A 27984-nucleotide genomic window follows, 5' to 3' on the forward strand; every position below is an offset into this window, starting at 1 on the left:
TTTAAACAAATGCGTTGTCCCGGTTATTTTATTTTTCACTCAATTTTTTTAAAACTACAACTTCATATTCTATTGTGTCATTTGCAATGGTTAAATGTGTCCAATATTCGATAGACAAACCCGCAATGATTCCTGTGCAGTATATGTGTCACGATGTGGTTGTGTGGCCACCGAATAAAATAAATTAATGCCATCAATGAATGATTTTGCTGCATCTCTGAGTTGATTGCCATCCATTTGCTCAGCGCCGGTTCGATAGAAGTTTTCAGCAGTGGTGAGTGTGGCAATTTGAACTTCCAAATTAGTCATTTCTTTGCACTTCGGACACTTGACAATTTTCCTTGCCTTTTCGGGATAATTAAATAGATGTGTACACTTTGCGTTTGAGCACCTGTAAATTAGATAATGAATAACTTTTCCAAAGTTTTCCATCTTCGTTTTAACTTTAAAACTTGTCACTAACCTCAATCTGGCTTTATTTGTAAGTTTATCAAAAGTTGGCCAATTTTCTTTGCACGCAATACATTTACACTCGAACCAATATCGTGAACGTAAGTTTCTCTGTCGCACGGCAAGCGTTTGTTTTGTGAAAATCGGTCCATAATTTTCGGAAATTGTATCGCCCGGCTGTAATGGATGGGATGCAGTGAGTACAATGGATGTGCCCACAAAGTGTCGAATGACATCCGACGAACAACTATGGTTAAAATAAACGGCCGAATTATAAATGGCAGCACCAACATAGATCATTTTCTTGCCGCCAACATTTTGTTGACTTTCAAACGCTTTCGTCTCATATATTTCGTGTGCATTAAATTGAAGCGCCTGCAGTAAACCAATCAGAATTCCACCAATTTCAAACTCATGTTCGCTGTTTGGATAAGCTTCAGATCGAGTCAATAAAATCAAATTTATTTAATAACCGTGGTTAAAATTACTGCACAATATAAAAAGTTACCCGATTCTGATGTACGACGTCCAAAGAAGTTACTCTTTTGCAAAATGCGCAGAAGAAATGCTGATGCAACCGCACGTTGTAAGTAGTCAGTAGATTTTCGCTGGCTGGAATGGGTGCACAGTTCACGAACAATTTGCCGACCTTTTTCAATGGCCATTTCAACTGATGACTGTTGCGTTATGATTCGCAATGCGATGAAGCATAGAATTGACATGCCACTGCCAATCATCATGTGCATGAATTTACATTCATATGCATGATACGTTGAGCACGCTTCCTTTTGACAATCAATGGAACAGAATGCAACTCCGGAACAATCGGAACAAGCGTACGCCACTTCAATTCTATTGGAAATCATTCAACATCGGTCGATTGAAATAATTCAAAAATTTTGTTGAATTGCAAAGCATTCATAATGATAATTAAATGCATACCGTCTCAAACAATGTAAACAGTGTGATCCAAAGAATTTTGGCAGCAAACACGCAGCAATCGGCTTTTCAACAACAATCGTTTCACCGGTGTGTATCGGTTCGCTTGCAACAGCAAAATTTCCACATTCTGGTGTCGATTGAATTTCAAGTTTTCTCGTTGTATGTTTCAACGTTTCATGTTCACAATCGCTAAGGTCTGGCACTAAATTTAATTAAAATCAAAATGCATTAAATATACATGAAACTTGAAAAGATTAAATTGAATTCAATGAATATGTTATACCATCGATCTTTACGATTGTCGGGTGCGGTTTGATTTGCTTGATTTCACTTACGATGTCATCGTATTGAGCGCCAGCACCACAGAAACTTTTTACAAGATTCAAACAAATTTTTGTTTTACTCTCATTTCCCATCACTAAAAATACAAATCAATTGAAATCGTGTGAACGAAAAACTTTTTCAATCGGAATTTAAAGCGAGTGTGTTTGTTCGTCATTCAATGCCAAAATATGTCAATGATTTCGATAAAGCACCGCAAAATTTGGATCTCCGAGAAATCGAGAATCTTTCTTATTTGCCACACAGATGTAAAATCAAAATGCACACTCACATAAAATACATTAAACGTACAATCTGCACTTACTTGCGTTCGCTTTAGCCAAACGAACATAGTATTCGAGCTGCTTTTTCAAATCATCCAAACCATTATCGATAGCACTTTGTATGTCGACTAATGCATCACTTCCTCGATTTAGGTCAAGTAAAACAGCAGATCGCGACCATAATGCCAATGCAAGTGTTAATCCAGCATCGTGTCGTATATCCATGCCTTTGAAATGTGAAAATTTCATTTTGAGTTTATTCGATAGATGCGTTTTTTTTTTGCTTTCCTTTTGACATTCTAATCGCATTGATTTTAATTTCTAATTATTTCTCTTCGCTCAATGTTTTCTCACATAAAAAGAAAACTGTACGCGTTTACCTTACCCTTAGAGGGTGCACGAAGCACGGCTTGTGTCAATAGAATTAATGCATTATCCAAGTCGTTTTGCTGATGTAAACTTTCACCTTGTATACGTCTTTGATAGGAAAAGGAACAATCTTTTTTCCGATAAACTGGTATTACGTGCTCCAATGTTCCAAGCAACATATCGCTCACATTCGGCTCATCAAAAATCAATCTCAATTTATCCGCATCGGTCGTCAATACTTCAAATTTGGTTTTTAACCATTTTTCCGTACAACAATTCTTAACAATATCAAACATTTCACCAAAAAATCCCTGTTGCTCCGCAAAAATCGTTTTTTCACTACAAATTTCCGCGTAATCTTTATCCATTTTGACTTCTTTTCTCTTTGATTCGGCAACTGTTTTGGGGAAACGTGTTCTCACAAGCTTACGTTCAACATACAACTAAACGCAAATATTCACCAAAGGTTTTTTTGGCGGCGAACAAAGAATATTACGCACACGTCAGAGACAAAAAAAAAACAAATTCGCATACAACGGTTAAGTAATGCCTTCACTTTCAATTGCCTGTGCGGCGTTCAAGGGGATGAGATTTGAATGGTATTTTTTTGTTAAATTATTAATTAAATATCTTTTGATCTTTCTGGTTTTATCAATTTTTTGTCGGTTTTCTATGATTTAAATTGTCAAAGATAACCCCAATGAGAACAAAATCAAACAAAATTTTCGTGATTTTGCTTTTTCACATTAATTTCTGTAACATGAATAGTCCCCATGAACGAAGAATATATCAATTCAATGTACCGGCTTGAAAGACACATAAATAGTTTATGAAACAAATGTGAACGGTTTAAATCTCTCTTTGTAGTACGCACATCTATGTGTATGTGTACTAACCAGAGCAGCACAAAAATAGTATCCACTGTTTTAGTTGTTATTGCCAAAAGACATACACACATTGAGCGTTTATGTATATAGCTACGTTTTGGCTATCCGAGCAAAAGTCCGTCGTGTTATTTTCGTCGACACACTATACTCCGCATAAATTACGGACAGAAAACAGAAAGAAAGAAAATTGCGGGAAACAGCAATTACACATAAAAAAAATTTCAAAGAAATTTGATACTAAAAATAAATAGATTTTCTTGTTTGATGCGGTCGCAATTCCACAACGTTTCTAAACGTTTTACGCGGTAGTTCAAGTAGTATGGCATTCGGTTAAAGATTATATTGGGAATCAGCCAAAACATCGAAATTCACTTCAAAAAAGCAGCGAAAATGTAAAACATGAACGAATGAATGAAACAACATTTTTTCTCAGAAAGATTCATTCGCAATAGCATTGATTTTATCATGCCATATTTCATTCTACATTTCATTGCAATGATAAAGAGAGATAAATGATAAGAGAGCAAATAGACTCCAATGCGACTTTGTGGATTTGTTTATATTTGAGAAAAACTGTCAAAAAATTGAAATGTATTTACTGAAAGGATTATCTAAGTGCTTATTGGCGGATAATCTATACAATATATTTTTGTTTATTTCATATTTTTTCATCCTTGTTATCACAAATCGTTGAACATTTTTCGGTTTTTGTTTCACATAAATAATTTGCTATTAAATCTCTGGAGCGTAAATAAGAACATCATATTTTGTTCAGGTGTTCATAATTTTCAAATCTATAAATTCCACAAAGAAGAAGATTCTCCCCGCAAAGTCGAGACAGAAACAATTCCTATGTGATGACATGTTGATAAAAAAAATATTCACTTGTACATATGGATTTGTGTTATATTTCACTTAATCCATATCATTTGCATTCGACGCGATTGAAATGTGTTTTATCTAGAGAAAGAGAAAAGAAGAAAGTCCCTCGTGTATACACCATTTATTTCAAATAAATTTTATGTGAGTCTTACAAACGACGGGCTGAACAGATTTATGCAGAACTTGAGTAAAATTCAATACACACACGCACAAAATGGTGTATATGTTGGTTTTCAATGGAAAATCAGTTCATAGCCGATTTTATCTTCATAAAGATGTTTCAAATGCTGTTACACAAAAGTGGCAATTTTATAGTATTTAGGGCATGCTTGAATTCAAACGAAATGCTCTTAATACGCATTCGTCCTGATGAAATGGTTCGTATTACATTTTGTGTGTATTCATTTACATTTTCATTATGGTCGATTTGCCCATTTGAAGCTATTTCTCGCCTTCGAAATGATAATAGGTTGTGAGTGCGACCGCATGTGACTCCTAAGCCATACCGATAGAACGTTGAAATTATCAGAACAAAGCATATAATAATAAATTTTACCACCATTTTCTTTAACATTCTAACGTGAGCTCAGATGTAATTGAAGTGATTACGATGAAATAAAGAAACCATGAATCACGATCGCCGCCACGAAGGTGTATAGTACACGTACATTATGTATTTGTTATTGTCAATGAATGACGGATATTATATGGTGTGTGCAAAGTGCTCAATTCTAGTTTGGGTCGATTGGAGATTTATGTTTGAACGTTTGTATTTTCAATGCGTTAACAATGGCGATAAAGCCAACGAAAATGTACAAATTTCAACTGAAATAAATCGTCAAGATTTTTACTTTCTTCTCGATTCGTACACGTTTCCAAGTCGGAATCATGTTTGAGGTGGTGCTTGTGTGATGTTACTTGTTGCACCAGTTGTTGATGAAAGTTCAGTATTAAAATACATGCGCGGTTAATATATGTATATTCTAGAAGCGATCTTTTTTCGATTCAGTAGAAAAAAACACGCATGCAACTCAATAATCAATCACGCTGTGCGTTTTATTACGTTTTTTTTTTCATGCGATTTTGAAGCGTGTACGATTTTCTATCAGAAACCTTTCACAGTTCAACAAAAGAACAATGCGCGTTTCATTGCTATTGATGAGCATGGGCAACATAACAATACAAGCGTTTGACGTGAGAGCTTTTTTTTCCTTTAGCAATCTATTTTTCATATGATTTACAATACAATGCAGTGGCAGTATATATATTTATTGAATGGAAAACGCAGCACCAATAATAATAACAATAACAATTCATGCCATGGTCTGTCTACCTCTGTATCACACGAACCAAATGTCCTTGCATTTTTATATAGCGGAGAATATTAATATTCTTTTGAAATAAAATGATTTTGTCATGTTCAATGTTTACGTTTATTTATATATATTTTTTATTATTTTTTTCTTGCCAATGTGTTTTCGTTCTCTACACAATCTCCGAACATTTCACGCTGTTGCTATCATTTATCCGTTCTACATTTTATATTTATGCACATCGCGCAAACTTGTTCATTCGCTTGCATTTATGTACACGCGGTAATCTCATTCTTTCGGATTTTCATTCCGTGTAAAATACACATTTATTCAAACATCTCTTCCCCTTTATCATTCTCTCGTAAATTGATACAAATGCTACATTTCTCTAGAGCAGTACGTCTGTCTCTCAGCATTTTTTGTGCGCTTCATCATTTTAACAATATTATATATTTAGAACATTTTCTGCTGTTATTGTTACTCTTATGGTACAGATCACTGCGATACCAATGAAGGACATTCATACGCAACAATGTAGAATGTATTTATTCCATTCGCGCTGTCAACACCGAGACAACATCATCAACAATGAATGAGAATGTGCAATCCGTCGGTTGGATTATTTGAAAGCTAATGCGGTTTTTAGTCTTATTTCATTCGCGGCATGCATGCACGATGAACGGTCGTCATGTGTACGGTTTTGTTTTCATGCCAAACTATTTGCATAGAATCGGCGCATGGACATGCAAAATCAGCATTTCTCGATGAAAATTCAAATTGATGTTTCCGAATGGCATTACATTTTAATGCTTTACATTAAATTTTGCTCACGTGCTATCGAATAGCAAAGCTCTATTCATCGATACAATCATGTTAAATTTATTTCATTTCCTGCTTTTAAATTCGTGCTGATGGTTTTCAATCGATGAAAATGCGTATGCAAATTTTCGAATGAAAAGTTTTGGTGATTCATAGTTTGTTGAAAAATTCAAAGTAAAGCTTAGCTAGTAACAAATGTTAAACATGATATGTATTAGCCTTAATTTATACGAGTTTAGATTATATGGTTTTGTTGCACGGAATTTCATGTTCCGAGATAATCTGAACTATTTAATTTAAGTGAAAATTCACACTTTTACACATATTTGCTCATTCACGGTGGGCTTGAATCATTGATTAAATCCAGGCCACAAAATGTGCTCATATTTTAAGTGCTTTGCTTTCATCATTGTCGGTTGCCACACTGTAGATATAAAGAAGCCGCCCGAAGATTTCACTACTGTCAAGCGATACCCATACCAATTATTCATTTTATCATTCCATCAAATTTCAAACAACATCAATTTTTAAAAACAAGCATGAAATACCTGCTTTACATTAACAATGCGTAGATTCTCGTATGTTCGTATGGTTTTGGAAAGCATTTGCATGCAACATCGGATCACAAGAGATAAGTAAGCGCTAATGGTTATGGCATGAATCACGTTCAACCACAAAAGATACGTACGCTGTTTTGGTGATAGGTTTGACTAGCAGCCATCATTAGTTGGTGCTAACATCAAATATGTCGAGCAAATGCGTAATCTGTTTGTTACTTATAACCATGATTTCAACTATGCATTGCATTTCATCAGATATGGATGATTGAATGAATGTCTGTTTAAAATCGTGCCATTTAGGTAATAAAACGCTCTGCAGACGACGATTCTCTTTGGTGAAACACGGAAAATGTAAACACCGATGATCATATTGGTAGTGTTGTGTCGTGTTCATAAAATCAATTTTTAATGTGTGCAGCAGTGGAAATCCTTTTGAATTTTTGGTAAAGGGTAAAGTTAATCTCTGCCAAACAGAACGTAGCAAACGCAAAACTTAAATTCCAACCGAAAACCGCACATATACTCAGTTTTGCATGCGTGTTTTTATAAATATAAAAATAGCTAAAAAATGTGAGCATATGTTTTGTGTGATATGGGAATGTACGACTGTTATTGCTATGCAACGGTTTTGCAAAGTGTAACGATGAATTATCATAAAATCTAGACAATTGTTCAAAATCAAGTGTTTGCTTCTTCTCATGATATCCGGCACAGTGACTGGAAAACGGCGCCACGGCACAGCAATTCATGAACATATTCCAATATTTAAAATGCTTGTAAAACAAAACACATTGCGTTTGGGGCTACTATGTGTGGTGACTGTATGCGCCATCGTCCAAATAGAAGCGGTGCCGCACGGATAATTCGCAACAGCGCGGAACACGTGGTCTCAGTGTATTGCAAATATCGCAGACTGCATGTATCGCCTGAAAATACCGTCACTCGTGTTCACATCACAATGATAACAGACATTCCAAACTGGAAAGACGGTCTGAACGAGAAAGAGAGCGCATGAGAGCGTACAATCGAAGAGCCGATTCTCTTGAGCAGGAAAATCACACGATAAATTTTAGTGATTCCGATCGAAAACATTCAGTCTTCGAAACATCGTCATGCTAAGCGAAGGCGCTGCCGATAATTTTGCTGTGGTACTTGAACTTCCATATATTTCGTGTGTTATTATCCCATTAAAAATTAAACCAAAAAAAAACGAACAATGAATGTGCGTCGTTGAAGAACCGAGATTGAACACAATTATAAGAAAATATTTAATTTTCGAAAAGTAGAGAGTGTGAGAGATCAATAGAGTGGGAAAATTATTGTCTAATAATTTGCTTTTAATACTTTTTACCCGGTGATCTTTGGAGCTTTGAAAATAAAATAACAATTTGTTTAAATTGCTTCGTGATTCAAAATATTATATAAAAAAACGGTGTGTGTTTTTCCTCTCTCTTTATTATCTCTCAAGTGGTTGAATTTCCATTGGCACAGTGTTTTTTCTGCTATATTGCTGGTTTCATTACGCATTTTCGTGTAAATTTTCGAAATTGAAACGCGCTGGCACACAAAATAAAAACAAACAAGAGCCCTTAGACTAAATCCATTGTTCAAACAAAAATGAATGTATGCAGCCGCCAATTTATTCGAATACGGAACTAAGTGAAAACGCAAAATAAAATGAATAAACGCTTATCGCTGATATTTGTTTGATTATTCATTTGCATTGATACACAAAATAGAAGAGGCTTTGCTGATAACGTTCAATAAATTGAAAATTCTTTATTGGAGCATGTAATTCGATTGCACAGTGTGTTTGCATGGAAAACAATTTCACATGATAGAATAAATCGAAAATTTTTGCAATTGCGACAAACGAAGTGAATTTCACACCACATCTGAGCAATCTAATAAAAATGAAGAGTTTTACGCTTAAAGTGTGTTGAATGCTCGTGCATGTGTAGCCAAAATGTATTTACTGCAGGAAACCAATTTAAATCAGCTCTTCTGTGTGTATATCTATTGTAACAAATCGGAAAAATCACAGCAATTTGAACCACAATTTGAACAATTGATTAACAGTTAATTACGGCGGATGATTCGATAAAATGCACGCATGTGTGGGCAAAAATAATTCCGAATCCAACTTGTTGACTTGCTAAATACGTGTTAATTTGTGCGATATGAGTATCGTGTCGCTGAGCGTGTGTATCATGTAAATTGAATTATTTACCTAAAATTTTATAAAAGAGCAGAAAAAACACACAGACAGAATACTCGACAAATGTGATATCATCGATAGCTCAGAGGTGAATAAATAGTGGTAAGTGTGTTATATATAAATCTCAAATGTTTATTCAACCGAAAATCAATTATCAAAACTCGACCAGATAAAATGCAGTCGAGCATAACAACTCAATTTGTCAAGTGACATTAATTTTCGTGTTGTTATTTCTGCTTAATTTGTTCAGGAATGGATAAAATTAAATTTGTTACATGCTTCAAGAGGGGATGCGAGAGAAATACATCTGAAATTTGAGTACTGAACATCGAATCTGAACAGTTTTCGTTTTCAAATTAATGAAATTGGATTTCCATTCCATTATTGTTCTAGTGAAATGTTATTATACATTTTCTTCGTATCATGCTTCAGTAATAATTTCCTTTCAAAGGAGAAAAGAAATCAATTTGTAGATTGTTTTGTGTGGTTTTGCTATTTGTTCAATCACCAAAGAAACCGCACCGCATATTTACACAATAATAATAATTTCCGATTTTGCAAGATGTTGTATTGTTGATCCAAGCATACATTTTTGTTTATTCATTCAACGAGGATCTATAATCTATTTGTGAACCGCTGATGTTTTACAGAAAGAGAAAGAAACGCGTCAATAAGCCACCCAACCACCCTTCACACAAAACAACAATCAAAACACACTAATGGAGAAAAAACGGTACATTTAGTATGGGGAATGGCATTTCTTTTTCATTCAATTGAAAAACTTTTGCAAACTTTGTCATTTGATATCTTATATATAAATGGTGATGGTGGTTGGGAGAGCTCCTTGGAATTACAGTGCGTATTTCACTTGACTTGGATTTTCATTAATCGTAAAACAATGCCACGATAATGGAGTGGTCGTGATTCTGTTGCCACAAATGAAGATTCCCAAAAAGTTATCACTACCGACACCAAGTGTGTGGGCATGAAGTAAAAAAGGCACTTCATTTTCGCCCTAAATTAATACCACAAGCACAAATTATCAGAGCTCATCCCATTGTGGTATGTGTAGGTATTTTGGTGATGGTGATTAATGAAATTCAATTTGACCACCTCGGCCATTTGACACTTACCTGATAATGTGTGCGTGTGTATGTGCAAATGAACGTATACGAAATCTTAGATTTGACGCAATATCTATTGAACTGGAACTTAACATCCAAAATATATGGTTGCGATCGATATTAAAGTGTATGGAATTTGTGCCAATTGTATGCTTTACCTTTTATGCATACAAAGACATGCCAGAATTTTAATTGTTTCCATGGCAAAATTCGAATATCCTTATTTATCTGCATTTGTACACGTTTGCCCTAGAATCCGAAATAATATTACAACACAAAAATCGGTTATTTTGCTCGATGTTTTGTTATTTAAATTTTAAGCGTATGATATTGCTGTAGTTTATGGATAAAGCATGCGATTAAAGAAAAACAATATCGAAATCGTTTGATTTCGAATTGAAATCGAATGGTCGTGCATGGCAAAGGTTCATCAGCGTGAATGCATGTATATTCTACTACCTGTCTTGCTGTATATCATATATTCTTTTTAGTAGCAGTTTTGTTACAGTGATTTAAATGGTGCTGTTTGTATCGATTTTTGTGTCCTCATACGTTTTTCTATTGTTGCAGACAATTTTGTTCATTTGAACATCTTTATTGGGGTCATTTTTGTGGATTGGTGATCCCACTTTAACTTGATTTGTTCATGCCATGACATATGCCCCCATGTTGGTTTGGTGTTAATCAAAATAGATACAAACTAAAAATGGCATTTAATGCGGGCGAACACCATTCTATGGTCGAAATATATTCGGTTTTAATCATTCCACAATGGCCACTCGATATTCTCGTGACCACTTTACATCTATCATTCTTGAAAGAAACCACATAACCGCTTACATTCAACTCCTCAGGAGCAAAACGGAATAAGATGTTGAGCGGTTATGGTGGTGTTTAAATTAAATTGAAAAACAAAACAAAACAATGTCCCGGCACAATATTTGCTCCGTTGCATAGGTCACACAAAATATCGAGCTAAGGTGGCATGGTAACCAATCAAGTAAATATCCCAAAACGAATGAACAACGCTCAAATCTTTTCGAACATATACGCATTCAAGCTAGCCGCTGGCTAATAAATAATCCAATCAAAACGGTCGAAACTCAGTTCGTTCCATGTAATCTCATTATTCAGTCTACTTCTCTTGTATATTCTGTTTAATGCGATTTCTTTATCAATATTTCCTCGGTGTTTGGCTATTTTCATTTCACATTCTCAATGTATTATTTTTTATGTGCCTTCATTCATTGTTGGTATTCTCAAAAGGTTTGACGATTTTCGGTGGATTTCTTGTGGGCAAAAAATTACCCAGACAAAAAAAAATGTAACGGTAGCATGTGGCAAATTTAACCATTAAATTATTTGATTTATTTCAAAAATGATTTCATTTATGGCGCTCAACAACATACTTTCGAGCCAAAATGCCACAATGGTGGTGGTTTTTTTTCCTCTTTTGTAGACCATAAAATGTGAATGGGAATTAATGTCAAATTGTCTAAAATAGCAAAAAAAAAGTTTTATCGTTATGTTGTTCGACGCCTATTTGTGATCATTATCAAACATTAAAATGTGATTTGCTTCCCCATATGTTTCCATTTCATTGTGAAACACTATAAATTCTACGTTGAAATTGCTCGTTGTCACTCGTTTGTCGGATGATTTGCGCATTCATTTTGCATTCCATTTCTCAATTTATACCATCAACAGAATGTTAAGCCAAATGTTAATACATGCAACGAATGAGCTGAAGATGAACATTTACAACATTTTCAAAATAGTCTTACATGGAATGCTTTTAATTTCATCCGAAGCACAAGAAAAGCTTTGTCTTCGATGGCATTTAACACCCTCACAATTTTGGATATCGTAGTGCATGTTATGAAAGCGCGTGTTATTTATTTTGTGCCTTTTTTCTCTCTCATTTGAAGCGTGTTATAAGATTACACTCACTGTAATAGAAACGGACATAAATACAAAAGAATAAGAAGAAGAAAAAATCATGTCGAAAGTATAATTTCAAAGAGATATCGTACCACGGCATCTATGTATGTTTTGTACACTCTGCAGTCGACTTGCTTTTTCGTTGAATATTCCATAGCATGCACAATAAATGGCAAAGAACTCTGGAATCCTTAACTAGTAATACCATAAGATGTTATTCAATGGTGTACAACACACAAAATGTACGTTGTGTTGTAAGTTCTATAAATTAATCACAATTACTGTACAGTGAACACGGTTTTTGTGTGTGCATTGCTTGCAAAACGTTTGCTTTTCTACTTTCATCAAGATGTAAAACACAGCAGTTGAATGTGTAATCTTCTCATTTGAAATTGTTGCTTTTCTTTGTGTGTGTGTGCGCGCTCGTGTGTCGATCGGAGAAAAATAAGAATGGCATGCAGAAAAACTGTGTAAATAAATATTCCATTTTCACTGTTCTTCAATCATTTTGTGAAGTAAAATAACTTTTCTTGAAAAATATGTGCCAACATTGAAAAACATCCACGACAAGGAAGAGAGCGAGAGCATTCAAGAAAATGCTAATACCGAGTTTAATTACAAATTTTCATTCGCACAGTATAGCATAGTAGTATTATGGCAAAACAAAAGTTAGTAAAATGTATACACAAAGAGTATTATTCGTCTTAACTTGAAGCAATTTTTCGTTTGGTTTCTTCAATTTGAAGTCAACATTGTGAACAACGGCATACGGTGAATAGAAGACGAAAGAGAAAAAGGAAGAGGTTGTTGAAATGGCGCCAATGCATGAATGGCAGCAAGCACGCATCGCTCACAACGAAATATATATAAATACGAAATTTGTTTTCATTTTCATTCGTATTGGATAAAAAGTTCAACAATGAATAAAAATTGGAAAAGTCGGTGAAGTTCGAATTGTATGTGTGTGTATATTGTACAAACTTAAAATAAACAATACTTGACTCGTAGCAATGTGAAGGTATATGCATATTAGAAAATGGAATAAGTAATGCCACCAACTGAATCTCAAATAAGCCACAAAAATGAGGCATTCAAATGGCTTGAAACGATTTTAATGATATATACTTTCCATCCATTGACATGCTGATGCACAAACAGGTCTGGTGAATTTTATGCAAAATTTATATATAAATGCATTATTTGTTGGTTTTGTATGTTGTTGTTGTCTTTGAGATATGTACTCGTTGATACCAACCGCCTTTGTTGATGGATGCCATTAAAAACCGAGACACACTTAAATCATTGCTGCAGAGCTTTCTATCTTCTTTCATGTGGTTTTTTGTCTTCTTCTTTGATAGCTGTACAAATTTAGCCGCAACGCTAATGCATAGTATATTCTATTGTAAAATTTGGTAGGTTTTCACAATTCGTCTGGGAACAGCATACACATCCATTCATCCTCAATAAAGAGAAGATTTTGATATTTTCCAAAAAAAATTCTAAACATTTCTTGTGTGGACATTTTCCACGCACACAAACAATCTAATATTCATGGCATTTTGATGTGAATCAAATCTGTTGTCTACTTGACAATGCGATTAGAACGTCTCATTATCTTCTTTGGTTGAACTAATATAAATCGTTTCATAAATATACTAAGTTTTAATCTATGGTTTTCGAATTGATATGGATGTGTTTGCCAGAAAAAAACTGTTGAGACATTTTGCCGCGGCGATTGTTGAAAAGTGCTGCAAGCTATCGTTGTAGACATCAATGTTATATAATTTATACATTACTTTGAAAATTTTGCAAAAGGCTGCAAATAACCTTTCAGCAAACTTTTCAGATGGATTTCATAAGTTTCGCATAAACTTTGTATAGTTTTAGACAGACGCCATTTCATTTTATTTTCAGGTGTAATATTTTGTATTTTTTTTTTGTTTTCACCACCATATAGCATCCATTTCAAATTCGTATCACAAGAACCATTACATTCTGGTGACGTTAAAAGTTTGTAGCTGTAATGAAGAAAATCTATTTTGTCATATTTACACAAACTCACAAAAACTGCTACATAACATAGCATTACCTAAAACCACAAATAATACAAAATGACTGCAGACAACAACACTGGTTTGGCTTTTATGTTTTTTGAAACTGTTAACACTGCAGATAATAATAAATTCGAACATGATAAAAACGGTATGCAGCGAAATGTTTGGGTTTTTCGTGCACATTAAAATTGTTTAACATTGAATTTAACAACATTTTTGTTTGCGAGACATGTATTCCGGCGAATGAACTAAGTAGAGAGAAAAAATAAATACAAAATATTGAGTGTGTGTGTCATTAAACAGCTTATGAAGTGCATTCGCATTTTTAGTCACGTTTTTGTGAAAACAGAAATTGCTTTATTTTTCTTTCAACTCGAAATTATCATCAACAATTCATGAATTTTATACGCGATTTTCCATTTGGTCAGTAAATATTGAAATGCGTTGAAAAAGCAAGCATAAAAAATGATGCGATAAAAAGGCAGTGGGTTGAAGAGCGTTGTAAAGTATGGATTAGCTGGAAAGCTTGGCGAGACCATTAAATGAATTCAATTTAATCTTTTTTTTTTTGAAAACACACTGCAATTATGTTCCATAAGAGACTGTATAAAATGCAAAACTATAGCACAGCTAGCGCCACTACGGACAACTATGGAGTTCTAGTCAGTTGTTTGTAACTGAGCAAAAGTCTTTTCACTAGTTGGCGGCAACTTAGTATAGATTACATTGAATTCCGTCGTGGCGCTAGCTGTGTGACACTTTGAGCATAATTTCGGTACGTTTGAAAAGTCAACTGATGAAATATGTAAATTATAAATTTGAAGCGCAATTTCGTTATTTTTTTTTATTTCCCAAGTCAATTAGTGTTCAATAAAATGAATAATGTGTTATTGCAAAAAAAATGCTTTCAAGCCCCGACCTTGATATAAATCAGAAAAATTCGTTAATTGAATTTGGTTTCGATGCCAACGTGTCTGGCATCCAGACAAAGAAAATGAGATTAGTTATTTTGCAGGTGAAATTTTTTGACTGATTTGCGAAAACAACTAGATAAAAGAAGAATCACGCAGCTAATTTATTGAATCCCAGCCTCATTTATTGAGATTGAATTAAATTAGTTTCGTTTGGATAATGATAATGATAATGATTATTTATTTATTATGAAAACGGACGGATATATATTTTTTTGGCCATAACCTCAGTGACTGTGCACCTTGTGACTTTCAATACTATGGGAAATGTTGGCGTTATTTGAACAACAGCACCGATTAAGGGTATCAAATAGCATAGACCAAACAAAACTTAGTCTGTTTGCGAGTAGATTAAAGGCATTCGACAACACAAAATATGTGTTATAAGGTTAGAATCGCGATTATACACATATATGCTCGTTATATAAAACGTTTGGCGTCTGGCGCAAATTCACAAAAATAAATATTGCAAAAGTTTTCACGTTTTGATATATAGGTTTCAAATTGATGTACACGCGTTGTCCTATTTTCACCTCTGCATCAAAATAAATATATTATCAATCATTTCTGCACCGTTGATCAGCTCACGCGACATGATTCTATTTTCGTTGCGGCAATCTTTTTTTTTGGTCCATTTATTTATTATTGGAAAATATATGTGACGCAGAAGAATAATAAAGCAATGTGGTGCACTTGATGTAAGAAAGTTGCTCCAGAAATGTGCGCTCTGTTTATTTTTACATCAAGTAAAAAAAATCCATTCATGCAGACAGACTGACAGTGTTAATGAAATCTTTTTTTCGATTGAGTACCGTATCGTCTATCTAAAGGTGCATTATGAATGAGATCCATTAAGATCAAATGAAAATGACGCACATGAGTCTCTTGAGTCATAAATACTTCAAATTGGGTTCAATCACATCGGTTTCAGTGTGTCATCATAATAATGAATAAATTTAAAGCAATACGACATTTATATTATTAACCAGCTGACAGATGCTTCTATAATTGGAGATTGGAATTGCTCAACCGTGACCTCTCACGTCATTTTTTTTTTTTTATAAAATTGACTCTTATGACGGTAATGTGCAACGTGCCAATATATTGAAGAAAAATATAATCGAATTGCAGCAAAAGAACTAAAGAAGTCATGCCAATTTATAAAGTTTCAATTTGATTTTCAGACGATTTAAAAATCAATTTTCGCTATCAAAATGAATAAAGTGGAAGAAAGCTGAAATCTGAAAATAGATTGTTTTAAAGTACTCAAATCAGCATGGAGTATTACAAATGTTCTTTTTTGTTATTGGTTTCGAAACACTAGTGCGAAATGAAAAAAAGGGATTTACTGCTCAACTTCATAGCCGTTAGCAACACAAAACTAACAGTGATGTGATATTTGTAATAAAAAAGATTTAGTTAGAGATAGCTAGTTGTATTGTATAGCTGTTTGTAACAGTGTGGATTATGCCAATGGCAATTTTTTTTGAAGCACGCTCTTGGAGCGAAAAATTGGTAATTCACATTCATGTTGTTGTACAAACTAATTAACAAAATGTAAAACGAGCTGAATACATAAATCCCAATTAGAATTGTGTTCAAAATTCAAATTTTTCCAGTGTTACAATGAAATTTTCAAAATTATTTATCCGTTTTAATAATTCCCCCAGGTTTATTGTGCATATGAGTATGTAGCACAATTTTGAATTGCTTTACATGCACAACGAATTAGATTTTTCACTCGAAACTTTTCTCTAGCATAATGATTGTGCCTATGAACAAATGATAAATTGTGTAAATTTTACAGAATTGTGTTTTGCGGTGGAATACAAGTTCATCACAATTTATTCTCCATATGAAATGAAACCAAACACGAATGCCAACAAAACTGGGAAAATTGTACGAATTGCGATGCAGGTGTGTTCGTCTCTCGCAGAATTTGTTGTTACATTGTAACAACAACGTTGGTGATGGGCTTTCAACCGAAAAAACCGGAATGTCCTGAATACCAGATAATGTGTCCTACGGATGATGATGTCAACACATCGAAATGTTCATCGTTTTTTTCCTACTCAAATGGAAGTGATGACACTCTCGGTTCACACATTTGATAAAATGTATGATGACACACGAAGATAGTAGAGGAAACGATGGCAAAAATTAGTTTTCACTTGTTTTAATTACTAATGATTCATACAAAACTTATTTGAAATTATAATAAATGTGAGAATTTTTTAGCACATTTTAGTCATTACATCATAACAAACATGAAAACTTGACTTTCGTATCATATCTAAACCATGGTAAACTTGTTCCATAATTTGCGTTTGCGTATACTTTATTTTCCTTTTTAAATTTAAAAGTTCCCGGTTTTTTTTTTTCTCATAATAATTTATTCAGATACTACATTGACCATCCATAGTTTGCAAATACATCGAAAAAGAAAAATATTCGTATTTGCGGTGCAAATCTATTTAAAAATGGGATCAAATGAAAATATTATGTTAAAACTACTGAAAAACTTTGCTGAATACAGAATTGATAATTAAAAAAAAAAAAACATAAAATCCAGAAAAACCGCAAAAGTTGCAGTGAAATGAATGCTAGCCGTTGCATCAAAATAAATACAAATAAAATCATCAACAAAAAACCACATCCACAAACTGACCCAATTCTGAAATCCGGTGTTTTTCTACTTATCCAGGTGATGTTTATATTTGCTTTCACCAATTTATCAACCCCACACTTTTACAATACATCTTTTCATTACGTTTGTTAATTCGTGCCTCGTGTTTTCTCTCTCCATTGTTACAAAACCAATTAAATATTGTCAAAATACTAACAATTTTCAGTGGCGTAAAATGGAGTCATTTTAAGTGTTTTTTATAGCTTCAAACTGAATTCTGGCACTCACTTTATTAATATTAAATCTAAATAGTTGGTGTTTGTTGCATTTTCCCATTTTTTTTTTGCTTTATGATAACGAGATAATAACAACCCCATAACCGCACTACATAAAAAATCCACTCCAAACGGGAAATTTTTTACGCATTTTTGAATCAAATTTATTTATATCGTTGAGTAAAGGCAATAAAATCTTATAATCTATTAAACATAACAATAACCATAAAAAAATGCGAGAATATTTGTGTGCTTATGAAACATAGGGAAGAAGCATAGAATTTCTAGCAAAATTATGAGTACACAGCCGAAATCCTTGCCACATATTCCAGCGAATCAGCGGTTGGAACTCGACGAAAAAATATTTTACGAATGTCAAATTGAGCAATTTCATTCGAGATCCGCATTGCCTAGCATTCAAGCTAAATATTTCATTACAGTTACAAGATATTTTCATTTATTTGACATTTCATAGAACATACTCCCATTGTACTGCTTTTGAAGATATTTCTGTATTGCCCAAGTTGTTGCCCATTTCTGTGCACATTCACGAAGAGCAGATAATTGAATTCTTTTTCTTCTATTATGTAAATGATGTTTATGATGCTAAAATTGCGCTTTCAGATTATCTGAAAATATCTGTAATCGCTTTCACACAGTACAAAATACCGTTTCGAAAATGCAGAGCATAACATCTTGAGTTCACACTTCAACAAATCAACTATTCAGATGTAAACACTCATTCTATGTAGCACTTGAATCACCGATTTATACTTATATAATATGGCGCGAAAATTCGCATTTTGTGTCATGCAAAATAATCGTCGTTGTCAAATTCTTTGTTGTCAAATTCATTGTTGCTGAATTCTCAGTGATACGAGTTTAAAGCTGGCACTTGCTTTCATTTTATTTTCATGTTGTGTACAAAAGTTCCTTATTTATAAACATCTCTTACAATTACATGCATAGAGTGCAGAGGTGTTGTATAAATAATGTGAACTCTTGCTGAATATGCTTGTCTGATGTTTTTGCATGCTGTGCATGTGCACAGGCAGTCAAACCCACACACGCACACACACACACTGAATAGAATGTTCAAGCATCAAATGCGCTCCAATAAAATATTCTGTAAATAAATCCATTTTATCAAGATTTTATTTGATATGAAGTGACGCGCTTCAACCCAACCATTTGAAAAATGTGCCATTCTTGTTTAGCTCTTCTTTCTTTGAGTCTATGCGTCTATATTCCATTCTCGTGTTTCAAGGGTGATAAGAAAATTCGTAAAGTTTGGCCGCTGATGTCATACACTCACTTTTATTGTGCTTTATGATTCGCTTTTCACGTCTATTCTGTATAGATTTTTTATATGTGTGTGTGTGTCTGTCGAGACCAAAAAGTTAAGAGATTGCTCTATTGATAAATAGACTTTATTTCGTTGCCATTGTATTTTATGTTTCAAATACATATTCAATGTTAATAAATCATTTGAAGGTCACGTTTTGTGAGCGATTGAATTTCACATGGACATCGGCATCAAGTATACTCGTATCGTCACACAACATTCACAAAAACTGTTTGATTAGGACAGAAGCCAGTGGCTCATCCATTCATCTAATAAAACTCAAACACTTGTTTGTATAAAAAATTCGGAAGCTGACTCACTTTTTTCTCTTCTTTCTATTTATGGGGCAGGAAAAAAAACACTTTCTTTATGTATATATCAAAGGTTGCTACTATTTTCCATGAAAATAACCAATTTAAATATTGAAATAAACATACGATTTTCCAACTTCATCAATACTTGATTGATGAATGCGCAGTTATTTGTTTATTTCCTTTTTTCTATTTTCTTTGACGTTGCTCATTCAACACGTATAGGTCATCTGGTAAGTGTCACGAATTATTGCTTACATCGGAAATCGATTTGTCAAACATGAATGTTTGACGATTAAAGTTTGTAAAATTAGATATTGCGTGTGTTTAAAAAATATGTGCTTATCAAAATAATCACATTTAGAAGAGCATTGGTTTTTTGTGTTTCTTGAGCCATCTGACGCCATGTGATTTATTACCCCATTGATATATACCAGTCGAATGAGCAATAAAATACACATATTCTTTACAAGTGGAAAAAAGAGCTGAATCCGACTTGTACGAAAATTTATTGGAATTCTCTTTGTTAACACAAAGAGTTTGTTTTGAGAGTTTTTTTATGCGCTACATTCACACTCTGTTATTCACTCTGTTTCACATTGTGTTTAGTAAATAGTGACCGCCTTTTAGTTTACCCATACTTTGCAACTGTGAAAATAAATTGAAGTAATTATTTTGAACCGATCGTAAACAATGTACTCCTAGCCGTCTTGAATGGCCTGAATAGTTTGCGAAACTGTTGAACAAAGTGAAAAAGTTGCAAACCTTTATTGTTATGTGTGTGTATGCGTTGTGTGCGCAGAGAAAATTATTCCTAGTTTATATGATGACCATAATTTTATTTAATCCAAAAAGTTTCGTCACTCATTAACTGCAAATTCAAGTGTGACACATACAGAAACGATACTATGTTTCACATCAAAACTTCACATCCAGGACAGACAAGATGAGAAACTTAAGAAAAATGGAGACACAGAGAGAAAATGAGATAGACGCGCACAGGCAAGTAAGTGACAGAGTGAGCGTGTGAATGAAAGAGAGACAGAAAAATAGAATAATGACGACGTGAGAACTGTTAAAGTTGTTACAAATTTGTACTGAAATAATTATTCTGCCGTGTTTTTTTTTTGCTTAAAATTATATCACGTATTTGAAACGGGAAAAAAAACGAAAATGCGAGGAAGCAGACAGATCGAGAAAGAGGATAAAAGGCACATAACACAGACAGAAGAAGAGATTACATTTCATGATGTCATTATAGGAGAGAAAAACTATGTTCACTGTCAGGGAAAAAATGAAACTAAAAGTAAATTATTTATGTTCAAGTACCGATATTACAATGTTTTCTTTCCTAATACCCCTCCCTCTCAAGATAAAATATTCTCATGCGTACAGATAATAGCCGTAGCTGGTAACTACCACTTTGGCCAGATTTGATGGCATAATGTCGTTCTTTTTTTCTTTCTCCCTCTCTGTCTCTTTTACCATCGCTCACTCTCTGTCTGATTACTTGTCTCTTGTCCACTTGATATCATCTTTTTATAACTTTAGTTTTTATGCGAAAAATGGTCCGCTCAACTCAATTTCTGAAATGACATGACAGAAACAAAAATTTTATTTGCGGATAAACTCAAACGGAATTTCGTTCATACCAAATTAGGGGTACTTAAGAATTCTTAGCTTCGAAACTCTGTGAAAACTATGTGGTTAACGTAGAAAACGTCAACATTTTGCCATTTTCCGTTTCGTCATGATTTGAGTTTTGTCATTTCCTTCCTCTTGCTTACTTTGATTTCGTTTCGATTGATTTTGTGACTTGAGTCGAATCGAATTATTCGACTGCACGTCGTAGCCATTTTGTGAAAAGTTTACTCTCTTTACGGTTCATCAAAATGAAGCACTCTTCATTCTATGAATAAAATATGATGTTACACACTACTTGGATGGGGGGCAAAATAACGAAAATAGAATGTGATATCATCTAAAATAAAAGTGAAAAAAGTTACGATTCATAAATTCTGAAGGAATAAAAATTCGAATGAATTGTTAACGAGAATGTGCATAAATGGAAGATGAAATAAATTCGATTGGATTTGAAAATGATTGTAAAGTGTACTGCTTGTATCCAAATAAAGGGAAATTAGATGTAATAATAAAGACAACAACGTCAATGACGTTAGTTTTGGTATAAATACTCGTAAAAAATGATTTATCAATGTCAAATTCGAAGCATATTAACGAGAATATAACGATATTCGATAATTTCCGCCACAATAAATGAAAAAATACACGCTTAAAACTTGTAACGTAGTCTACGTTACGTAGATAACTTATAATCATTTTTCTCGTTTGATGTGAATAGCATAAGAGTCGAGACATTATGCGCTCAAACAAAGTAAAAAAAATCTGTTGTGGGCTCCCCATCACATAGATTGTTTGTGCTACTTCACATTTTTCTTCTACTTTTTTTTCTCGATCGTTCAATTTGTCAAAGAATCGAAAATAACAAAGAAAACCAAATCGGAAGCGAGCGGGGGTAGAGTGAGTTGAGTGAACGATCCACTCGATGTCAATGTAAAATGTCGTTCATTTTGACAAGCAACTCGCAACAATTCTCTCTGCCACCATCTAATTATTTGAACATGTTGGAGCATTGTTCATTGGAAAGCAAATATTTGAGAAAATATTGAAGCAATTTTGTTGCGCCACACACTTTACCATATGCTTCTGCTGATGATTTGTATGACATTGTCATAAAACTGAACCGAAACTCTTCCATCCATTTCATGGAAGAATCGTTCGTTTGCTAAGTAAATTGGAATAGTTTGATTGTCACCGTATTTTGATGAAGATAGGGCACTCCTTTTTGCCAATCATATTATTAATTTTGACATGTGAGAAAAAAAATAGAATATCCGAAAACCAAACAATAAAGCTATTGGTCTTGGTCGTTGTCCTTACAAAACGCATCATCGATAGTAAGTTACTGAGGCGTTCTTTGTTACATTTTCCATTTGGTTGCGTTCCATTGATTGAATACCATATGACTCATAGCATACTTATCGTTGTATAACATATGAGTAAAAAGTCTTTGCACTAGATTCAGGCGTTTATTGCGCCACATAAACAAAATCTAAAATGTAAACCAATGCACATAGGAGACCTAACGGGACTCCTACTCTACTGTCAAACACAGTTTGCACAAAAATTTCCATTCGTGATGACGTACAAATCGGATTTACGAAAAAGTGTCTCAAATGCTTTTGGACAGCTAAGTTCAAAACAAAATCTGCATGTGTCTAAAGATGAACCAATCTATCTTTGAACCATGTATTGTGTTTCATGGACTTGATATGAAGACAAAGATTCTAGAAAAAGCAGATAGTCTAGTCGTATTCCCAATTTAAATGCTCAAACCCTTCAAAATTGTCATCATGTACCGAAAACCGGGTTGGTCAAGCAACCATTCATTTTTTGTGATTATTATGGTTACAGCACATCCGAATTTGAACCAAAACAATAGATTCAGACACGATCAATAGCAATCAGCAAAATAAGTTATGAAAAAATTCCAAATAGTGTCAAAAATTGGATGTTCACTTCGCCTCATAGCATGTTGCATTCAAAAATTCAACATTTTGGACAGTGAAACATTCATCGCCAAATCGAACCACGAATCAAGTGCAAGTGGTTTCTTTTGCATTGATTATGTTAGGGCACTATCATATAAGGCTAGAGACGTCGACAAACTGAACTTTGATAAAGGGGTGTTTGTATGGTAGGATTTTCTTTGGAAGGTGTCTTGAGCCATTATTCGAAAATTTAGTGCTGAAATGTAAGGTTAAACCTCAATTACTTGCTCTATTATCAACCAAATATTCTTGAAAACGATAGAGTTTGTTGTGGACTATCTGATTAAAGACAAAATTGTGCTTTGCAATCAGAAAAAATCACAATAATGGCTCACTTCTTAAAAAATATCATTTCCATGAAAAAAGGACCATCTTTTTAACTTCAGAAAAAAACACAGAATTAATTATTACTAGTCTGTTTTTGGATGTTTGTTATAGGCGAAGGTCCAAAATACTTGAAACGAGCAACAATTGGTTGCATGGATTGAGAGAAAGTTGAAAGAAATCGACAAATCGGTTGTCCAGAACATAATTTTGATGGTTCGACGCATACTAAGAAAAATCGAAGACAATGGTCCGTTCAGTGTAAAGTGAATGTGCTATTCGATAGCCTATGAATAAAGGTTTATACCAATAAAAAAGAATTTAATATTGTGTGTTTGTTGTTTGAATGGCGAACATCTGAATTTAGTGCAAAGACTTTTTACTCATATGTTACTCATGTATAAGACGATCCACATTTAATGTTAAACGAAATGAAATTTCACTTTACCAAATTGAACTTGGAACAAATCTTGAAATGTTCTGCATCGATACGTTACGTAGCAAACACTTATGTGCCCGCATCTTGATGCCATTCACCATTACGAATTGTGTCATTTTTTATTCGTTCTCGCAAAATTCCGTTTCTAATGGTACCGAGCCAAACATTCATTTATAAAAATACGCTGAACAATACGTATTTCCGCTGCGGGCTCGGTGAACTGTAATAAGCATAAACATGTGAAAACAGAGTAACCATTCCAATACTCAATTTCAATCAAAAATTCCTTATTCACGTTTTAAGAAAAACAGCTTGAAAGGCGGAAGTACGTTGTGGGAATTCGTCCTTTCAATCGTTTGCTATACCGAATTAGCAACATGGGCAATTACTAAAAAGTATTAATTTCACCACAGTGAAATTACCAAAAGCGATAAGAATGAAGCGTGGTGCGTCATGCACATTAAAAGCATACCAAAATGTACTCGCCTTTCAGGCTCCAAAAATAGATTTTCAAGAATTGGCAACTTGAATAATTGATTAAACTAATGTGTGTAAACGCAAATTAATAGCGATAATATACTATATAAAAACGAGAGAAAAATAATTTCCACAAAAGGATGTAGAGTATGTTAGACACCATCGACAATTTGTCTGTGCTATATTGTGAAAGTTTTTGCACTAGTGCTGATTTTGATGAAAATTCAAAGCTGACGCGATGCTATCGTCTCATGTTCAGTAGACATTTATCCGATTTACTAAATGTAGCAAATTTAATGCGACATTTTCTTTTCAGCCTCGACATCCGACATACCAAACACTTTTCGCCATAATTTGAATTCACTGTTCACTGAAATGATAGTTTCAGTAGAAAGTTCACCTTTTGTCCTTTTTTTTCTCGCCGTCTGGATGACATTTTTGGGTGCCTTCTTTACACATATAAACGACATGCGAAAGGCTAAATGAAAATGAAAATTGAATTAAACCATACCCAAGAATCATTATTTTAGTTTTTTTATCATCTAAGACAGACAGGCTACTTTTATTCGTTTTTCGTCCAACGGAGCATATTTTTGTTTATTTTAATAAGACAAAACAAGAGAATATTGCATCGTTATGAATAGTTTCGTTAAGATATAAAAAGGTGAGGTAAGATTCCAGCGCTGTAAGCAAATCGAAAAATCTATGAATTCTTATATCATTCGTATATGTTACGTTGTCATCTAAAATGATCATGTACCAACTCTTGTATGTTTTAATATTGCTTGATCTTTTTCATAGAAAAAACACACAAACTAAAACAAGAAAAATGTAAAAGAATATTTCGGAAATGGATTTAAATGTTTGAAAACCTTTTACCTTATAAAGATATAATGGTTCGATAGGCACAAAAAGGTAGGGGGAAAACTCTTAAAAGCATTCATTTTCACGCTCACTTCTGTAAGCATACATGTATATGAATGACAGTGAGATATATCATATGTCGCAGCCATTTAGTAACTTTGCTGATGTTTTGAATTTACGATTGTTTGCTGTGATGGGTTTGAAATTGCTTTTATTCTTGCCAGTCGACGATTATCAAAATGTTTTGAAGAAAGAAATAAAACAAAGAAGTATAAGACAAAAGGTAAGCAGGTAAAGTTTGAAACTCGTTGCAAACTTGCATATACACGAGACATCAATGCCAATCCACTATAAATGAACTCACTTAGACTTTTTTTGCACCCCAAAAAATATCGTTTGCATACCTTTTTTTATGTGAACTTTCTACGTCAAAAGTAATTTATTTTCACACTTTTTTCCCTCAAATGTTAAGTTCAATATAAAAGAGGCGAGAAATTTGGTTGGCATACACGACACGACTATGCCTAAAGCTATTATTTTTCTACAATAATGTGTAAATGACGTGCACGCACCAAAATCAATAATACCTGTAGCAAAAGAAAATTGCGGTAAAGAAGATAAATGCCAAATTCGGTATAATACATTTGGCAAATACGCGATGAGCGCAATGTAGGATGAAAATATATTTCATTTTAATAAGAAAAAAACGTTCTGAGATTTAATCTTAAAAGCATGCAAACCGAGATAATGATGATTACGCCAAAGACTAATGGATTTGGTTGACGATTTTGTCAGTGCGGCCGATTCGTAATTAGACAAAAACTAACAACTTAATTACATCGGCATATTGGGATTCGACGCACGATATTTTCAAGATTGGCTTTCGTCACATTTCTTATAAATTCTATTTGCATCACATAGGCATCACAATTCTTCGTAACATTAATCACTGCACAAGTCCATTCATCTTCTACTCAACACACTCTAATATTCGAGGATCATTCGCGAAAATCCATGCGAAAGTCGGTCGAAGAGAAAAAAAAAGTAGAATTAATCATATTAGTTCATGTAGTCACTTCGTCGTATACAATTCGATTCGTATTCCATTAAGCAAATTCTTGGCACCGATTTTATTTACGTTGTTCAGTGTCACTCAATTTGAATGAAGAGGGAAACGAAATAATCAAATTCTGTCCATTAAACATAATAAAATGTATTCTCGAAATATTTTCCACATCGAGTTACTGAGAAAAAAAAATGAAAAAAAAAAACATACACGTTATATGCATTGAAGCAATATTTTCTACCGGAATTATATGTGACCAGAATTTTTATTCAATCATAAATCGTACTCGGAATTGCACGTGTTTTTCAAAAAGTTTGATCAGGTTTTATCAATCGAAAATGAATATTTCATTTCTTTTGTTGACAATGAATTTTCCCATCCACATATTCCTATCACATTTTCTCTGACGAGCAAACTGTAAATAAAATCATTGAGTCAAATGAGTGGATGTGTGAGTGTATAAATAGCACGTTCATTGTATTGACGTTGAACGGTATTTTTTATTTGGTATTAAATGTCAATAAATGAAATGAAACGAAAAATGTACAAACATCGATTTACATTTTTTTTAAGTTGCCGTTGCTGACGCCGACAGTAAGCGTGTGCAAAATTACCGAGGAAAAAATATATCACTTGTATATTTATGCTTAAAAATGGAAAAGAGCAAATGCAACAGCACATAAATGAAACTCGTGTTTACTTTTTACAATAACAAAATTTGTATCCCACTTCGAAACTGTGTCACATGAGACCAAATATAAAATACAACACAATTGCGCAACTAGCGCCAAAGGGTATTCAAAAATTTACCAGCGACTTAGTATATATTACACTGAATTCCGTCGTGGCGGCACTGTTGTATGATAGATTCGGCAGTATTTCGGTATGGCACATGCGAACGAGCTTTTAAATAGTAAAACGGTCTTCAGAGATGAAAATGTTGGAACGCGATAATACCTGACCCTAACATGACGTTTATTATGTATTTTCAGTCTTCAAAAAACTGATTAAACACGAAAAACTCGAAAATACATTTAGTGCTTGAACATGGAAAAGTTTTGTTTGTCGTAAAATGAGGCAAAAATCGTGCCGAAAAAGTTCAATTTCACTTTGCTTGCTTGGCAAGAAGCAAATGTTGTTTGGCCAAATATCGCTATTGGTTCAATTTTATGTTGTTGTTTTTTTGTCGGTGACAACATCTGCAAAATCTAATTTGTATGGTTTATTTACCTATTAATTTAACGCTTCATTTTTCAATTTTTCTTTCTCTGCATTTTTGTATATTTTTTTGATGAAATTTACCCGGTACGCCATATTCAACATAAAAACCTAATATTATTCATAAATATTTCATTCAATGTCGCCATTTTAACCATTTCTCACCTTTATTTGATTTGTGTAGTTGATCTACCATTTTTACGAATCTGACACGTACTTTTATTTGAACATAGCATGCAAAACAGTCAACAAAATACCAACGCATATTGAGC

General features: G+C 33.6%; 2 protein-coding genes across 2 annotated transcripts in view; one reads left to right on the forward strand and one right to left on the reverse strand.

Moving 5' to 3' along the window:
• Nucleotides 1–27808, reverse strand: LOC116339708 (SET and MYND domain-containing protein 4). The gene is made up of 8 exons (XM_031765739.1): nucleotides 27797–27808; nucleotides 2383–2809; nucleotides 2039–2224; nucleotides 1676–1810; nucleotides 1393–1594; nucleotides 959–1302; nucleotides 464–884; nucleotides 1–391 (listed from the first exon to the last, which is right to left on the reverse strand). The coding sequence occupies exons 1-8, from the start codon at nucleotides 27806–27808 to the stop codon at nucleotides 91–93; spliced, it is 2028 nt and encodes a 675-aa protein (XP_031621599.1). The 3' UTR covers nucleotides 1–90.
• Nucleotides 7942–27984, forward strand: part of LOC116339896 (adenylate cyclase type 6) — a 63407-nt gene continuing 43364 nt past the window's right edge. Inside the window, exon 1 of the mRNA XM_031765978.1 lies at nucleotides 7942–9147. The gene's annotated coding sequence lies outside the window, so the exon portion shown is untranslated. The remainder of the gene's footprint in view (nucleotides 9148–27984) is intronic.

This window comes from Contarinia nasturtii, unplaced genomic scaffold, assembly GCF_009176525.2.
Source record: "Contarinia nasturtii isolate CC-2019 unplaced genomic scaffold, AAFC_CNas_1.1 Cnas_scaffold_533, whole genome shotgun sequence".
NCBI lineage: Eukaryota > Metazoa > Arthropoda > Insecta > Diptera > Cecidomyiidae > Contarinia > Contarinia nasturtii.

Excerpts from the sequence above, each read along its gene's own strand:
- LOC116339708 (XM_031765739.1), bottom strand. Across the intron at positions 1,595-1,675 it reads GACAATCGTAAAGATCGATG|TGCCAGACCTTAGCGATTGT; the intron begins GTATAACATATT and ends AATTAAATTTAG. Across the intron at positions 885-958 it reads ACGTCGTACATCAGAATCGG|CTTATCCAAACAGCGAACAT; the intron begins GTAACTTTTTAT and ends CTCGATCTGAAG.